We start from the raw sequence: 19,437 nt of genomic DNA on the forward strand, positions 1-19,437 counted from the left end.
GCCAATACCAGTCCATTTCAGCTCACTAATGTCTAAGATATCGATGTTGATGCATTCCATTTCATTTTTGACAACTTCCAATTTTCCCAGATTCATACTTTGTGCATTCCACGTTCCAATTTTCAGTGTTTACAACTGTATCTCTTCATTTTTAGTTGGGCCCATCAACAAATGAAGGTTCTGTGCGCTTTTCTCCCCCAAGCTTAACTCTATTCACGTCATCATGGTCAACTCTTCTTTGAGGAGGCATTTTTTTTCCCAGTCACATTCTGAGTGCCTTCCCACCTTCTGGTCCTGTATCTGACAATGTTTCTCTGCTATTCATAGAGTTTTCAGTGACTAGCAATTCGGAAGTAGTTTGTCACTCTTTCTTCCTAGTCTGTCTTTGTCTGGAAGCTCATCTGAAACCTGTCCACCATGGGTGACCCTACTGGTTATTTAAAACACCGGTGGCATAGCCCTCAGAATCACAGTAACTGGATCCACCATAGCACGACAGACAGACGAGTGGTGGCCGTATTATGCTCCCTGAATACAATGAAAAGAACTTTGGGATAAAAGTGCAAGATGTGTGGTTAAATGATCAGCTGTACTTTTCTAGTGTGTTGATTCCATTATTGTTATTATAACAAGGCCAACTTCTAATCCAAGAGTTCACACCCAAAGTCTTCATTTATGTTTGGCATTCCTTGACATTTTTCTGGTTCGTAGCAAATACCCATATATTACAAATCAATTCATTTAGGTACATACATGGACATTTTGGTTACCTTGTCGAGAAATTTTGATGTGCTAGGTGAAATTTAAGTAATATTCATCTTTAAAATTTTTCAAATGGAAAAATTTAGCATGGGTCATGATGCAACAGTTTGGGGACTTTATCTTCCTTCCATTTGTCCATGAATGAGCATATAACCAAAAATGTTAGTATATTTTAAAACTGATACAATATATCATATAATGTTGTTGTTATGTGCCATTGAGTCAGCTTCAAGTCATAGTGACCCTTTATATGGTTTTCAAGGAGTGACTGGTGGGTTTGAACTGTCAACCTTGCAGTTAGCAGTCCAATGCTTATCCTACAGCACCACCCCAGGACTCCATAACATATAATACAAATATACAATTCATAAGAGTTCAATCTGATTAATTTTTACAAAGTGAACACAAACAACTGTGGCATTAGCACCCAGTCAAGAACTAGAGTATTACAAAACACTTCAGTCACTATGATTTCTAATATCAATAGTTTGGCTTGATTTAAAAATTTTAACTCATCCCAACACAGTTATTTTTCTTTTGTTAAAGTTTTTATTGTGAATTGAGTAGTGATAGTTTACATGGGGGAAAGCATCAATTTTACACTCATCCTATCATATTTCGTTTCATTGCAATCCCCTCTATGCAACATAATTCAACAGTACCTGCCTCTATTCTCTTTGGGGTTTTTTTTGGATGTACACCAAAACACTCAGAAATATACAATCATCCAAACAACCAAAGGGTACACCCTACAAGCCTGCCCCCTGGCTGCCAGCACACAGCCCCTCGCCTTCCATGAGCCTAGAGTCCTCAGCTGCTCTATCTCTCCATGTCATCATCTCTGCCTCCAACCCCAGCTCTGCTACTTCTCTGAATAGGGTCCCATATTCCATTCCTGCTCTTCTACCTAGATGATCCTAGGGTCTTCTGTTCCTGGAATGTAAGTCTAACTACTCCCTGCTTTTTGCTACAAAACCTCTATCTTTACAGTTGTGACACTCACAATTAGCCATGATAACAATTATTCACTATTGAATCATAGAAATCTTATCCTCATCTCCTTTCACCAAACTCATTCAGACAAGATGAAAACCATTCAGTGGGTATTCTACCCTCCTCTGCACATTCTGAAACTACACTCCCACTTGAAAACTTATAAGTTAGTAACTTTGTGCCTTTACAGAACCCCCCTTTTAGATAGCCAATGTCTAAGTTGCCCATCCCAATCAACCCTGTGTATAGAGGGGATGGGAATGATCCTTGCTGTAAAGATCCCTTCCCTCTTGGTTGGTATTTTAAGATATCACATCCAAGAGTATAAGTCAAGTTCATCATATTGTACTGATTTACACTTGTTTTATCAAAATAGGTTTTTTTGTTTATCTTCCTCTAGTTGAGTTCTGATCATCCAGCCATCGAAGCTAGGTCACATGGGCACTATCTGTAAGTTTGGGAATTCTTGTGCATCTCCCCTCACTTCATATCAGCTGGACTCTTCACTCTCAGCTCTAGCGCTCTGTGATTATATCCTTGTCCATGGGTTCAGGAGTCCTCAGCAGACATATTTTTGTTCTTGTGAGATTTATTGTTTTCTGTACAGTATTTTACTGACAAATACACTAATTGTTAGTCAATGTCCAGTTGATTTGTTTGAATTGTTTCCAGGTTTAGGCACTTGTATATATATACAAGTAGTCTTTTGGTGAATATATTGTACACTTGTTGAGAGGAATTACTCTATTATAGGTTATGATTATACTCAACTTTAGTAGATAATGGCAAACAGTTTTTAAAAAGTGGTTGTAAAAATTTAATTTCCATAAGTTCCAGTTACTCCACTTCCTTATCAATCCTTGATGGGGCTTGCCTTTTTTTTATTTGAACTATTCTGTTGTATGCCATTTATTTATTTTTTTGAATAAAACCACGTCCTAGCCATTAGCATGCCCTTAATAAACTGATATTGAACTCTCTTCTACTCTATCCTCTTTCCTTTCATGAGACCATTGCTTGACTCATGACTGTAACACAGGTTCTCTATTTAGTAAGGAACTTAGAATAGCTGCAGTTCTGGTAAATGCAGCTTAATACTTATCAATAGCTCTGCTAAGTGATATAATAGGTATAAAGGGCTTTAGTCAATATGCTATAGAGTGGAAGTGCAGAAAACACAATTCAAACTAGTGTAAGCAGAAAAGGTAATTAATTGGCTCCAGTAGCTGAAAACCCAGGTGTCTCTAGGGGCTGATACTGCCTTCCATTGTGCTGCCTCTTTAGCCAGGTAGTTCTTCCTGTCTGGGGCCAAGAGTTGGCTTGCAGCTTCTGACTCCCGGTGGTAGGCTGGGGTGGGAGTTGTGAGAAAGCCTCTAACTGAAGCTCTTTCACACAAATTGTGGATTATAGTTTCTTTGACTCTGATTACTTTGATAATGCCTTTCGTAGCCCAGATTTAGTGCAAACTTCCTTCAATATGTTCTTGAGGAGCAGGGATTCTCTGAGGAAAATTGTGTGCTGTTACCAAAAAAAGGGACAAGGGTTAGTGTCACTCAAAAACAATGTAATATCCATTGCAAGTCATGCTTCATTAAAAAGAGTACTGTTGTTGTTGTTAAGTGCCTTTGAGTTGATTCTGACTTATATAATCCTATATAGGGTTTCCAAGGAGTGACTGGTGAATTTGAACTGTCAACCTTGCAGTTTAAACTATCCTTGTGCTCCAGTGCATTATCCCACAGAGCCATTCCTTAGATGCTGAAGGATTTATCTTTGGTTTAAACAAAACTGCTGGAAAATGGTATACATGGACCCTGTGGTTCGTAGTCCAGTGCTTATTTTAGAGAACTTCCTATATTATTGTGGGATGTACCTAGGACCCTGTTTACTCTATGTCAGTTTCATGTTATAGGATTTCTTGTGAGAAATTTTACTCTGGTCTCTGTGCCAAGGAAGGGTGAAGTGTTGTGATTTTGTTTTATGGGCACTGGGCTTATTCAAATGGATTATGTTTCCTTCTTTGCATTGCTAGAATGATAGAGTCAATTTTATGATTTGTTTTGATATGCATAGACCATAAACAAAAACTCTACTGCTGCTGAATTGATTCCAAATGCCCTACAGAATGGAGTAGAACTGCCCCATGGGGTTTCCAAGGTTGTAAATCTTTAGGAAGCAGACTATCCCATCTTACTCCCACAGAACAGCTGGTGGATTTGAACTGCTGACCTTTCAGTTAGCAGCCAATGCTTTAACCACTACACCACTAGGGCTCCTCTAGTTAGTATATTAATCCACAAAGCACGGTTTTGTTTTGTTTTTTGTTTTGTTTTCTCTAAGCTTACTGTTTTATTTTTATCTCATTTTCCCTTCATTATGATTTCCTTATTTCCCTTTTTATTGTGTTATATGTTCTTAAATCCTTTCTGAAAAAAACTTAAGAAATAAATAGAATTTTGTGGAACTTTGATTCCATGCACTAAAAATTGTTGTTGTTGTTGTTACGTGCCGTAGAGTTGGTTCCGACTCACAGTGAAGTTGTACAGGGTTTCCGAGCCTGTAAACCTTTATGGGAACAGAAAGCTTCATCTTTCTCCCGCAGAACAGCTTATAGTCTCGAACTCCTGTCCCTGAGGTTAGCAGCCCAATTCATAACCACTATGCCCATAAAATACATGAATTTGCACAGCTTTGGCAAGAAGTTTATTAACAGAACTTATCTTGGGCTCTAGTTTTAGATGAAGGTGTTGTAAAACACTACAGAATCAGAAGACTGGATGAAGGGGGCTTTTTCCTTACCCGGAGAAAAACCTTTTCAACACTGAATGAATTCGTGAACCACTATACCAAGACAAGTGACGGTCTGTGTGTCAAACTGGGAAAACCATGTTTAAAGGTAAAATGCATTGAAACTGTGCTTGTTAATTTTTGAAGCTAGCTTTTAAATCTTGGATATAGGAATGTTTGTCATGTGCTAAGTTTGTTGAGAAATAAAAATTGTCATTTAATGATGGAAGACTGGAATAGGGAAGGTATAGTCAGTGAGGCAATATTGCCATGCACTTTATATAGTTAAGCTTTATTAGAACATAGTCACACTTACTCATTTATGTCTTATGGTGACTGCTTTTATGCTGCAATGGTGGTACTTGTAGAAGTGACTATGTGGCCCATAAAGTCTAAAGTATTTATTCTCTTGTCCTTTACATAAAACTTTGATAATCCCTGACCTAAGATAATTACTGGAGAAAGCAAATATGAATCCTTTGCACCAGGACCCCACCACTGAAGCACTAGATGATATGTCTGGAGGCACAAAAAGATGCTAGACTATAATTCATAACTAACTCTGTATATAAGAATATTAATATAAATTACCAGGCTCTTAACTGTTGCTGAAAATAAATGACTTGATATTTTTAACCTGGTATATTTGGGGAGAGGAGATAACATTAAATAGAATATATCTACTTCTACCGTTATTCAATTGTTTACATGTTTCACCAGAACATACTGCATTGTGCGGCAAGCCCATGGCTCCTTGTCAGATTCTGGTCTCCCTGTTGATGGGACATTCAATCTTGAGACTTATACCTGGGAGCGGGGATAAGTGAAAGCTTTCTGAAGACACTTGATCAGAATTTATGGACCTGTAGAAGCTGAAGGATTTTGTCCAGTATGTTGTTGTTAAGTGCTGTCAAATTGGTTCAAACTCACAGTGGCCCTGTATAGGTTTTCCAAAGAGCAATTGATGGGTTTGAATCACAGACCATGTGGTTTGCAGTTCAGTGCTTATCCTACTGCATCACAACAGAAGTACTTCATGGAGATAATTAATAACTGATTTATCATGCCTAGTACATATGCAATTCTTGTATAAATTTAGGTAACTTGGATTACAAGAACGTATAAACTCACGATGACAAATATCTTATCTGATATAGCCATATAGTTTGACCAGTATTGTTGAATTCTGGTGGGGGAAAAGCATTTACACTGATGCCATGCAGACACTCAGCATGCTATCAGCCTCATTGAGGAGACAGGATTCGTATCTAATGGTAGATGATAAACTAGACCATGAGTTCTAGGAGGGCAGGACCTTGCCTATTTTGTTTACAGAATGGAACCTAGTTGGTACCTAAAAAATTTGCTTATGGAACAAATTAATAAGAAAATAAATAAAGACAAAATGAACATGAAAAAAATTTTTTTAAAGAACTTATGGAAATATATAGTACAAATGATAAAAGCTATAGGGCAAAGAATTTGGGAAGAATTTGCAGGTGAGGTGGGCTTTGAATGTGGAAGGATTTAGCTAGGCAAAAAGGTAAAGAGACAGCATTTCAGAGCCAAGTGAAGATGACTTTAGGGGTGGGATGGAACAGCAAGGTTCCTGACATAGCAGGAGCTGGGAAGAGATGAGTTTGAAGAGGTAAGACTGAAGATTATCCCACAAATGTTTTCTGTTTCAAAGTAGTAGCAATAAAATATAGCATATTTTATTTTTAAAAACTGTTATGCCATTGAAAAGTACTTAGATAATCATTTTTAAGAAAAGCAAGCTAAATGTAACTTTTTTTCTTACTAGTATTCTTATTTTATTTATTTTTTTCTGAGACAGATTCAAGTCCCAACTCCTTTTGATTTGTCTTATAAAACTGCCGACCAGTGGGAGATAGACCGCAACTCTGTACAACTTCTGAAGAGACTGGGATCTGGTCAGTTTGGGGAAGTGTGGGAAGGACTATGGAACAACACCACTCCAGTAGCAGTGAAAACATTAAAACCAGGTATAAGAATCTCAAAGGTTGAATGGCATATATTCATTTTTATGAGCTGAGTTTACCATTGCAAATGTCCAAGAGGTCATGGGACAGCCAATGGTACCAAATACTGTTGTTGTCGGTCTCTGGCCCTTGGTAACCATACCTGTGGACAGAACTTTAGATAGAAAGATTAGAGAATATGAAAATGTAATTGGATCAGTTAAGTCTTAAAATGTTCCCAAATTCAAGACTTGAACATAATATCTCTGGAATTAAGATTTAGTCTTCTGATGTGTTCCCCCTTAGTTTATTTTATCCAGCCTCTATTAAAAAATACTGAATTCACTGAAAAATCTTCTTTAAAAAATTAGAACATTTCAGCTATTCAGGAAATGACAATTAGGTGGATTGGCACAGTGGCAGCTGCAATGTGCTGAAGCTTAACAACAATTGTGAGATTGTTGTAGGACAGGGCAATGTTTTGTTCTGTTGTTCATAAGGCCACTGTGCGTCGGAATTGACTTGGCAACACTTAACAGCAACAACAACATGGCCTGGAGCAAATTTCTGAACCACATACTATACCTCAATTTTATCATTAAAATAGAGATAATAAAGGCCAACCTAAAACACAAACCAAAGCTCTTGCCAGTCAGTCAATCCCAACCATTGGCAGCCCCATTTGTTTCAGGGTAGAACCGTATTCTATGGGTTTGGTTGACCTATGGAAGCAGATTACCAGGTCCTTCTTCCAAAGGAATGCTAGGTGGCTTTAAGCTCCAACCTTTTGGTTAGTAAACAAGAGCAAACTGTTTGTATGATCTGGACCTGAAAACAGACCTAGTAGAGTAATTATGAAGATTAAATTAAGTCATTAGTGGAAATGCTTTGTAGAACATTTGGTTCATAATCAGTGCAATAGTCAACTATTATTATTATCATTGCTGTGAAGTCAGTAAATGGCAGAGGTGGGATTTGAAACTTCATTCTTAACATCACACTGCCCAGAAGTAACATTCTATAGAAGCACAATGTTACTACAGTAGTTTTTTATCTACTAGGCAGTAGTTCTAGGCTACAAAATAGTGCTGTAGGAAGCACCATTAATTTACGTAGTCTAGAATTCTTAAAGGTTGGGAAAGCCTCCTGGTGATTGAACTTGAATACTTACTTACTTGGTTGCTGTGGATTAGCAGTATAGTATAACATCATGGTTCCCAAACAGTGTGCCAAGGTGCCCAGGGGCACCACAGTGAATGCACAGGCGTACCATGGGATATTTAAAGGTTTTGAGGTAGACATGTTGGATATGGCACAAACATCTAACCTGAGGTAGTCCACATCTCAATGTGTTACACTCTTTTATATGACATCATACCTTTAATGAAGTTAGACTTTTAGTGGTTACCACAGAAAAATCAATGTGGTAGAAAAAATAAAAATAGTAGTTTTAAATTTGATTACAAGATCTGAGAAGACATGCACTTACCAATAGATGCATATAGCTCATGAGTAATTAATTATATGTAAAAACGAAATTTAAAACTATTTTTTCTTTCAGTTATTTTGATCTCTTTTTACATAACTATTGGAGTCCTGGTGTGAAGCTGTATGATAAACATTGGACTGCTAACAGCAAGGTTGGTGGTTCAAATCCACCATTAGCTCCTTGGAAACCCTATACAGGATCGCTGTGAATTGGAACCAACTCAACAATAATGATAATTGAATTGTAGGAACACAAAACATTTATTAAGTTGTTTGTACCTAACTATTTAATAAACAAAATAGTTAAGTATTCAGTTTGATGTTGGAGCTTCATGGAAAAAGGAAGGGTGCCATGAACTGAGAAAGTTCGGGATAGTCTAGTATAATACAAAACCATTGAGTTGATTTCAGTTCTTCATGACCCTATAGGACAGAATAGAACTGCCCCATGTAGTGTAGTGGTTACGAATCGGGCTGCGAACCTCACAGTCTGCAGTTCAAAACTACCAGCAGTTTCACGGGAGAAAGATGAGGCTTTCTACTCCCATAAAGATTTACAGCCTCGGAAACCCTGTACAGGGTCACTATGAGTCGGAATCGACTCCACGGCACATAACAAATCTTTGTGGAAGCAGACTGTCATGTGTTTCTCCCATGGAGCAACTGATGGGTTCGAACTGCTGACCTTTCAGTTAGCAGCTGGGTACTTTAACTACTGTGCCACCAAGGTGTAATGTTAAGTGCTTAATGTTTGGTATAAGAGAAACCTGAGTTCAAATTTGGCTCTGTCCTCTGTGACTTTGGACAATTTATCACCATTTTTTAATCCCCTCATCTGAAAATGAGAATTGTAATAGCTCCTACTTCAGAGGGTTTTATAAGGACAAATTAAGTCAATGTACAGGGTTTTATAAGGACAAATTAAGTCAATGTACAGGGTTTTATAAGGACAAATCAAGTCAATGTACATAAACTATATGCAGTGCTTTCTTAACAAATGTTAGCGTCAGTGGGGTTGCTGACAGATGCAGTCCACTGAGTGCAAATTTGCTAACACGGGAGTTCAGTCCCAGCATCTACATCTGCCAGATGAAACAAAGGAAAAACCCTTTTAAGTGGCCAGATGCCATGTGAGTGCTCCAGGTGAAGACAATCTATTCCATCATATGAGGTTTTCACATTCACTGACTGTATATATTTTTAAATTGTAATCTTGTTGTGACGATTGAGATTGAATTTTACTGTTCAATCTAATCATTCCTTTCCAAAAATGAGGCAGCTAGCTATCCATCTGAACATTGCTCTCTGAGGAAGGCCTTCTGGAGGTCAAAAGAGAACAAAAATCAGATTTCTTATATTAAAAAAATAAGCTGCCCTTGTTTTCTCTCCAACAGGAATAATTATTATTGATTTACAGTATAATAGCAGCAAACAGCTTTGGTGATTGGCTAAATGTCTTCACTTCACTTGAGCCATTAATCAATCTTAGCAGCTATTTATTGCTTAGTAGACTACCACACAATAAAGACAAGCCTGAAATAAACTCCCACGGTAGCTTTGACAGGCAAAAATTAATATTTAATGTTGCATTGCTCGCTGAGCTGATACTGGGTTTCCCTTGTCCTGTAGCTGGTCAGCTGCAACCAGAGTAGTCACTAAGGCAAGCTCTGAGCAGCTTTCACCTGCAAAGGCTCCCAATAGACCTTACCAGAATCAGGGTAGACTGATTTGAGGAGTTGAGTGTCTTGCAGTTGATGAATTTCATGGCCACTCCAAGAATTAATATGGAACATACTGTATATATAAATTGTCTGAGTGGTGATAAATAATTCCTGTTATCGCTGGAAGTTCCCTGAACCAGTTTCCATCATGAGAGGTTCTCACATTCACTGGGTGACCCTATATAGGGTTTTCAAGGAGTGTCTGGTGGGTGTGAACTGTGATTAGCAGTCCAGTGCTTGTCCAACAATGCCACACCAGGACCCCATATTTAACAATGTTGTTGTAAGTGCCACTGAGTCAGTTCCAATTAATAATGACCCTGCAAATGGTTTCCAAGAGTGACTTGTGGGTTTGAACTACTAACCTTGCTTATCCTTCATTGCTTATCCTAGGGCGCCACACCAGAGCTCGTATTTACCAGTGCTCTTGTTGTTAAGTGCCCTCGTATTGGTTCCAACTCATAGTGACCCTGTATAGGGTTTCCATGAAGTGACTGGTGGGTTTGAACCACTGACCTTGTGGTTAGCAGTCCAGTGCTTATCCTATAGTATCACACCAAGACTCCGTATTTAACCATAGGTCTAACTAATTGTAACAATCAAAAACAAGGTCTTTGTCTATATGATTCTGGAGCTTCTTTTATTCTAAGTTCCATATTTCTACTATGATTAAACAATTTAATTCTATTTTGATTATGTGGAGTAAACTAATGACAGAGAAGATATTGTGGGTGCTGAAAATGTGATGGAAAAGATAATACAGACATTTCTCCTGCTTGCTTTCAATAAGTTCTTACCCATCCCTTCCTTATCCTATGAAAAGAACACAACTATCTGTTTGGTTTTACCATAATATCCATAAAAAATAAGAGTCAACAGTCATTGGTACTTATGTATGCTATCACTGGAAGCTTCATGAATTAGATTCTTTACTTTAGAGGGTGGAGTCTCACTATATCCATATTTAACCATTGTTGCTAAGTGCCAATTAGTCGGTTCTGACTCATAGAGACCCCATGAGTCTGATAATGTTGATAAGATTATTAACCACATTTTACAGATGATGAATCGGAAGCTGAGAGATGTTTGATGGCCTATTCAAGATCATACTATGAGTTAATGGTAGAGTTGGGATTCATCACAATCTAGAGTACATTGAGACTTGGTTCTGAATTTCTAGACTCTCAAAGAACAGACTCCCTGTATGTTCCATGTGAAAAAGATCTGTGGGTCACATGTAATTCTTCTTCACTTACATTAATAATCAAGTCAAAATTTTACTTAGCCAAAGCTTGTCCATGCTTGAGTCCAATATCAGTTGTGAAGTCTTCAGGCTAGGGAAAATAGCAAATGGAGTGGTTGGTCTCTGACCATCAGTGAACATGATGTTTGTATGATCTCTAGTGAATCACTGGACTGCTAACTGCAAGGTCTGTGGTTCAAACCCACTAGCCACTCCTCGGGAACCTTAAACAGAGTCACCATGAGTCAGAACCAACTTGATGACACTTAGCAACAACCACAATGAATATTGAGATAGTAATAGTATCTCTGAAGCATTTAATTCCCTAAACTAAGTAAAATGTTTTTTATATTACTTTTGAAATGTAAAATCCTGGAATTCTTCCTCCTCTTGGACATTCTTTGATGTTAACTACCTGGCACCTTGCATGGTGAATCAGAATTGAACCATTAAAATACAATTTACTTGTAGATTAGGCTTCAGAATAGGCCCAATAATGTTGCCCTTATAATTTGGTAAAATTATTAAGGCTCTCCTGGACCCTGTTTTGGTTGGTGCTGTAGGATAAACACTGGACTGCTAACTCCAAGATGGGCAGTTCAAGCCCACCAGTCGCTCTGGAAACCCTACAGTGTCACTATGGGTCAGAACTGACTACAGGGCACTTAACAACAACTGAGGAAGAAGATAATGTAGGAGAAAATGGCACATGTCAGCTTTCGGTAAAACAAATGAAACTGGGGAGAAAGCCTGATCTGAGAGTAGCCCTTATATGTTTTCTCCCTGGTCTATACTGTATGCTCCTATAGAATTCAGGATTTAAATAAGGAGAGAATCATTGCTTCGGGATTGTCATCCAGCTCTTTACATAGTGAGTGCTAAGGACGGGGCAAAAAATAAATAAATAAATAACTCTCTGACTCCTGGACTTAAACACTCTGGCTGTAAGTAATAAACATTCAGTGTCTTCTCGTGTTCATGTTAATAGAACACCTTCTCTTTGTGCTTCTAAGACTTCTGCCTTGTTTTATCAATTAGACTGTCAGTCTCTCCATTTTTCGTCATTTTTCATAGAGACTTGAATCAACCTTTCTTCACCTGCAGGTCATAACACATAAACTGCGCACCCCTGATGCACCGAGACACGCAGTTATTAGGTTGCCCTGAACTGATTCTCTTCTTTGATAACACTGAAGATTTGTGGCATTGATGCTCTTGTTTTTCTGAGAGGCAGGAAGTAATCTTGGTGATTCCCACCAGGCTGCTGTGAGGATAGGAATGCCTCAATAACATAAAGTGATTTTCCCCTCTTTCTGTTTCAGGTTCAATGGATCCAAATGACTTCCTGAGGGAGGCACAGATAATGAAGAACCTAAGACATCCAAAGCTTATCCAGCTTTACGCTGTTTGCACTTTAGAAGATCCAATTTATATTATTACAGAGTTGATGAGACATGGAAGTCTGCAAGAATATCTCCAAAGTAAGTTACAGACTTTATAAAAGGGGGAAAAAAGGAATTTAGTTTAGCTAGTCCTATAAATGTCAATTTAGCAAGCTTTCTATAACCCAAAGGATATTTACTATGTGTATATCTGTGAGAATGAATGGCTTAACATTGGATGGCTCAGCTACCCTTTAATAGAATATATATGTTGTACTCAAAGAGAGGAAAAATGTTTATGTAGTGGAAGAGCAAATTGTTCACAATAGACATATCAGAGTACTTAAGTGTAATGTGAGAAATTGAAGAATGGTTGTCTGGCATGATGTTTTGTTTCCTACAATAAGAAATTGGACATTCTAATCCATGGACTAATAATTGTTGTGGAGAAGATTGGGATCATTGGGTACTTCAAGGGAAATAAAAGAGTGGTACTCCAGTTGTTAGGGAGTGCAGTGGCTCCGTAGGATAAGTCCTGAACTATGAACCATAAGGCCCATGGTTTGAGCCCACTAGCTGCTCTGCAGGAGAAAGATGAGGGTTTCTGCTGCTGCAGAGACTTAAGCCTCAGGAACTCCATACAAGGTCGCTATGAATCAGAAGCGACTTGACAACACTTGACAGTTTTAATTGTTTGGGGTCTCTGGTAGCATTGTGGATTTGTGTTGGGATGCTAGCTGCAAGGTCAGCAGTTTGAATCCACCAGTCGCTCCATGGGAGAAAGATGAGGCTTTCTGCTCCTGTAAAGATTTACAGCCTTAGAAACTCTACACAAAATCACTGTGAGTTGAAACCAACTTGATGACACACGACCACTGCCACCACCACCTTAGTTTTTATGTATGTACTGTTTTTCCCCCATATTTGACAACATTTTAATGATTAATATTTAAAATATTTTCACAGGAATGTAACATTAGAATTTTCAGACTAAAAAGCAGAAATGCACTCTTGCTTTATTCTCACATTGCTTTCCCCATTCAGAGAAAGACTTAAGGGCATTGTGAAATTTAATAAACAACAATATAATAAACATTAAAATGAAGTGTTCAAAGTATCAAGAGAAAAGTTATGTCTGTAAAAGATACTTCTGTTATTTCTTGGATTGTCAAATTGGTGTTGATTGAATGCATAAAGAGCCATGAGAAGAATAGAACACAGAGATATGTTTGTCTTCTGATTTCAGAGTCACATGAAGCTGGTAATATTAAGATGCAAAAGTAGATTTTGGGGAAAAGAACATAAAACAAAACATAAACATTGTTGTAAACTCTATTAAAAACAAAATATACTTAGCTCATTTGCCTTGTTATTATTATTACGTGCCATTGAGTTGGTTCCATTGAGTTGGTTCGATGTAGAGTTTGTAAAGTGTTTCTGAGGGGTGACTGGTGGATTCAAACTGCTGACATTGAAGTTCAAACCAACCATCCAATCTGGTGCGTCTCTTACAGCTCCACACCATATCAAATTTAACAAATTTAACAGTATCAGCATAAGTTATCTATCTTTAAAGATTAATGTTATAGAAAGACTAACCTTGCCAGTTGACCCCTTTCATATTGTTCTCAGGGACAAAGCATGAGGAGATTCTCACAAAAATATTTGGTCAAGGTCACTCAGAACATTCACATTGTTAAATCTCATAGTCAACAGAGTCCTCAGAATTGATGAGCAGCATCTGCTTCAGTGGACACTTGCTCCTCCAGGAAACATTTCCTTCGCTGACTTCCAGGACACTTCTCTCTCTGTCTTTTACTCTATCCTTTGCTTGCTGCTCTTCTCAGTCTATATGCTTTTCCTCATCGCCCAGACCACTCAGTATCTTAGAGTTCCCCAGGACTCTTAACATCACTAGTTTCTTTGCTAATCTTATTTAGTCTCATTGTTTACAGCCATTTATATGTAAGTTTTATCCTTTTCTTATTTCAGATTTATACATCCAAACTGCCTGTTCAACTTTTCCACTTTAATATTTTATCTCTCTTAATAATATAATTGTTATTATAGCTCCCAAATTCCAGAGGCTTAGCACAAGTGTTTACATGTACAACATAGGCTGGCTGATGACTCTACTTTTTGGATTACCTTGGCAGGAGGAAGAGATGTAAATAATCTAACCCTGACCAGAAGTGATATCTTTGCTCCCATTCTCTATGTGTAATGCTCATTCAGGGAATGAAGGGCTCCAGAGGCATCTGGTAAAAATGACATAGGGGCCATGTCTGATCTCCTATGATTACACAAAGAGGAAGGAAAATTAAACTCAGCACCAACCCAAGGCTGAGGCCTCCATCCTCTAACCTCTGTATTGTATTCTGACACCAACCATCCCTCTCATGGTATTTAACTTCTTCTGCTGAATTTAATAATCCATTGCAATGGCCACACAGAACTCACAGACAATAGTCATGATTATTGGGTTTATTAGTAAACAATTTAGGATCAGAAACAACTCAGGATACATCAGTTCTTCAGTCAGGAATGCCTCTTCTTATCCATATTTCAGGCATGCTTCTCTCTTGTCCTTGGCCTCTTAGCTGCAAGGCCTTTTGGTCTCTTCTCTGTTCAGGCAAGCTGCTTTAGCACTGATGGTAAATGGTCAAATGGTGTCCAGTTCTTCCAATGAGCTTCCTGCCCAAAGACTGTCAGCCTCACTCAGTCTGTGTACTCTGTTTCTATGCCACTACTTCTGTTGCCACTGCTTTTCCACTAGTGACTCTTCCTTCTTGATGGTCATGAGATCTTCTGTTTCTGCTTCTGAGATGGTTCCTTTTGAATTTAGCAGGATGGCAAAACTAACCAATCCCCACTTTAGCATCGCATGTACCCTATTTGCATGGTTCCACTATCTCTAACTACTATTATGTTCTGGTGTGGCACTGTAGTATACACACTGGACTGTTAAGCACACCATTGGTCATTCAGACCCACAAGCTGCTTCTTGGAAACCTATGCAGGATTGTTATCAGCTGGATCTGACTCGATAGTACTTAACCAACAACAACCACCACCCAATCATTTGATGCGAGTTACAAAGACCATGGCTACATGAGACATATCAAGTAAATTCACTGTACCACAGCAGACATACATGTGCTAGGCACCATTTGAAAGGAGATGCTACTCAGCAGTTTCTATTAACCATAGCCGTTTCCATCACTAGCTGTGAGAGATCATTCAGCAAGTTAAAACTAATACTTTTCAATTTGAGAGCCTCCATGGGGCAAGGCAGACTGTATGATTTGCTCTGCTAAGTGTAGAAAGAAAAGAAATTGGAAAAAAAAATTTTTTGAACAACTTTGAGCTTGTCATAAACCAATTTTCATCACTGAAAACAAAGTAATTTTCTTGTAGTGCTATAATGTATTAAGAAGAAGATAAATGACTTTGACTTGAAATTTTTAGTCAATATTATGGTAAAGCTAAAAGATGGGTGCCAGATGTTTAGGCAGGAGTGCAATTTCAGGGTTTGCCATAGTACTGTTTTCTATGGCTACACTTCTGGCGGTCCCAGCTTTGGAATGAGTTTGAACTCTGAAAATAGTTGCCTCATTAATTCTTCATAGGTGTCCTGGTGTGACGCTGTATGATAAACACTAGACTGTAGGTCGGTTTGGTCAGTGGTTCAAACTCTCCAGCTGCTCCTTAGAAACCCTAAACAGGGTCTCTATGAGTCAGAACTGACTCAATGACATCTAACAACATCAGGAGCCAAAATTGCTTTTTTGAATTATTGTAGTTTAGTATTGAGTTGGTTCCAACTCATAGCAACCCTATGCAGGGTTTCCAAGGAGTGACTGGTGGGTTTGATATTTGTAGTGAGCAGTCTAGTGTTTATCCTACATTGCCATGTCAGGACTGTGAGTATTACCTTTATTTCTTTATTCCACAAAATGGTGTCATAACAATTAATGCCAGTGATAGCTCATTCATCAAAATTTTCTTCAGTAGTTCATCAGAACAATTCATCCGGATTTACTTCAATAGTTTACATGTTCTTCAAAGTAAATCACTTTTTTTTTTTTCTTTCCTTTATTGCCTAGATGATGCAGGATCAAAAATCCATTTGACTCAACAGGTAGACATGGCAGCACAAGTTGCCTCTGGAATGGCCTATCTAGAGACCCAGAACTACATCCACAGGGATCTGGCTGCCAGAAATGTCCTTGTTGGTGAACATAATATTTACAAAGTAGCAGACTTTGGACTTGCAAGAGTTTTTAAGGTAATTTTATTTTGTTTTAATTAGTTTTTATAATAGATTTAAAAAACTAATAGCTCAATATACCAATATGTAATTCTTAAAATGAAGGTTCTTTAAGTTCTATGGTTCATAGTCCATTTTACCAGCCCAAGTCTCCATAAACAAGCTACCTATCCATTCATTTTTATTCACCAAGGAGAAAGAAATAGTGAAAACAATAACTAACTACATTGGAAAGTATGTAATAAAATTTGTTTTGATTTCCAGTTAGTAACAGCAGCTCTTTTTGTCTGGCTATCCACATACCTAGGAGCTCTGGTAGTGTAGTGGTTACAAATCGGGCTGCGAACCTTAAGGTCAGCAGTTCGAAACTACCAGCTGCCCCGTGGAAGAAATATGAGGCTTTCTGCTCCCTTAAAGATTTACAGCTTCGGAAACCCTGTTCAAGGTTGCTATGGGTTGGAACTGACTCGATGGCACTTTAACAACAATAATCTACATACCTGCTTCTGTTATCCTCACAAAAAGCAGAGCGTTTTGCATAGTGAGTTACCTTACCCACTTTTGCTCACTTTACGCCATGCTCATCTGCATGCTTCCAGAATTCTTCAACAATTATTGTCTTTTTTCATCCCCCTGCCCCATTTCATGACATGGTATGAGGGGGCTTCAAATAGTTCATGGAAAAATGAAACTAAAAGATAATGGAATATTTTCACCAACTTTTTGAAGTCCTTCAGATTTTAAAAAGTCAAAAGACACTAACATAGGATATATAATATACGGAGGTTTTTTGTTGTTTTTTTTTAGTTCAATTTTTACATTGTATCAGCACAATAAGGACATATGGGACATGAAACACATTAAATGCATGGTTCTTTTTTGGATCCTCACTAATATCTTTATTTTGTAAACAAATTAGATTCCCAATGAGTTGAAATATTAATTTAAATCACTTGGATCCGACTTTTCAGTATCAGAATGTGGCTCTGTGATAATTATCAAAGTCAGTGATTTTTCAATACCAACAGGAAATCAGAAGATAGACTGATGTTTCTTTTGTTTGCTAGAGGTGTGTATCCAGTGTCCTCATCGATTCTCCCGTATGTAGTGGAGCTCTCCTTTTAATTCTGTTCTTGGCACACAGTAGGCGGTAAAATACTTTACTAGTGTCTTCCCACACATTTTTCAATCTTGCCTGCCAGATTTGATTTTGCTACTGTAATTATCAATAGACTAAAACTCATTTTGAATCTCTTCCCTCTACATTTTAAAACAAGGCAGGTTATCGATGAACAAGGGTGACATTAAAAAAAAAAATCACTTTAATTTGGCTTGATTCCTTAATGCATTAACAGGTAGATAATGAAGACATCTATGAATCTAAACACGAAATAAAGCTGCCGGTGAAGTGGACTGCGCCTGAAGCCATTCGCTCTAATAAATTCAGCATTAAGTCCGATGTGTGGTCATTTGGAATCCTTCTTTATGAAATCATTACTTATGGCAAAATGCCTTATACTGGTGAGTAATTAATTCTGAAGTGAGCCTTTCTGCTGCAGGTCACTTACTTAGATGTGACTTTAACTGCTTTCCCCAGACTCAGAGGGCAGAGTTATGAGGCTGACCACACCATGTGCCTGTGGGAGCTTTAATAGATAACATTGGATGATGATTATTTGAATTAATGAGGTGGTTTATTGCATCCTTCTCCTTGTTCTTGACTTGTAGTCTTATAAACATTACTTGCTACAGGATTTAGCTTAATCTCTGAAGCCTGGAAAAGATATGGTAGGTAGACTTCATAGCTTCGTTAAGGAAATGAACTAACTTAGTAACCCACAGTTTAAGTATTTATGAATTTAAGACTCTGCTCCTTAACTTGTTCTTTTGTTGGTTCCTTTCTATACATTTTTAGGTATGACAGGTGCTCAGGTAATCCAGATGTTGGGTCAAAACTATAGACTCCCTCAACCATCTAACTGTCCATCACAATTCTACAACATCATGTTGGAGTGCTGGAATGCAGAACCAAAGGAACGACCAACATTTGAGACACTGCATTGGAAACTTGAAGACTACTTTGAAACAGACTCTTCATATTCAGATACAAATAACTTCATAATGTGAACACTAAAGAAGGATAGCAAATAATGAAGTAAAAATAAAATTAAGTAATCAGTCCAGCCACAGAACCTTATCAAGTAACTCTACAATCAATGTATCTTGAGATATTCAAGTGAAAGGGTGACTTTGGCCATGCATTACAAATAACATTATATGAACATTTTATTGGCTGGTCAATGCTACAGGACAGTCTATGATGATAGATCATTTTCTCACTGCCTGGCAAATCAAACAAACTAACCAAGGCTATTTTTCTTTTTTGAAAAGATACTTACATTTCTATTTATTGTTTGAAATGCTGATCAAGAGAATCAAAAGATGATAGTCAATTTTTACTCAGTGACTATTGCAGCATTATCCTGTTTACTGATTAGAGTGGTTATTCATTATTCCCCGGATTGCTGAATCCCATCATGCTGTTATTATGAAGGAATTTGATTGCTTTGCTGCACAGCAGGACCTGTGCTTTGAGATTTTTTTTCCCCTTTAAAATATCCTGTGACTACAATGATGGTAGAGCCATGTTAAATGACTTGATTGTACTTGGAGTAATTGCACATATTTTTTTCCTGCGCATAAAAAAATGAAGCAGCTGTTGAGGAAAAGAATTAAAATCTCTCTCATTTAGTAGAAGGAAATGATGGAATTTTTCTATACCTCAGTATGTGTCATCTGAGTATAATCT

At 37.8% G+C, this 19,437-nt stretch overlaps 1 protein-coding gene across 1 annotated transcript in view; it reads left to right on the forward strand.

Annotated features, from left to right (window-relative positions):
- The window catches only part of FRK (fyn-related kinase), a 185,727-nt gene extending 166,960 nt beyond the window's left edge, over nucleotides 1–18,767 (forward strand). Inside the window, exons 3-8 of the mRNA XM_006839914.1 lie at nucleotides 4,488–4,651; nucleotides 6,380–6,548; nucleotides 12,299–12,457; nucleotides 16,465–16,646; nucleotides 17,984–18,149; nucleotides 18,544–18,767. Coding sequence (XP_006839977.1) covers nucleotides 4,488–4,651; nucleotides 6,380–6,548; nucleotides 12,299–12,457; nucleotides 16,465–16,646; nucleotides 17,984–18,149; nucleotides 18,544–18,755 — 1,052 coding nt within the window. The 3' untranslated portion in view covers nucleotides 18,756–18,767. The remainder of the gene's footprint in view (nucleotides 1–4,487; nucleotides 4,652–6,379; nucleotides 6,549–12,298; nucleotides 12,458–16,464; nucleotides 16,647–17,983; nucleotides 18,150–18,543) is intronic.
- The last annotated feature ends 670 nt before the right edge of the window (nucleotides 18,768–19,437 follow it).

The sequence above is a fragment of the Chrysochloris asiatica genome, unplaced genomic scaffold, assembly GCF_000296735.1.
Source record: "Chrysochloris asiatica unplaced genomic scaffold, ChrAsi1.0 scaffold00027, whole genome shotgun sequence".
Lineage (NCBI taxonomy): Eukaryota > Metazoa > Chordata > Mammalia > Afrosoricida > Chrysochloridae > Chrysochloris > Chrysochloris asiatica.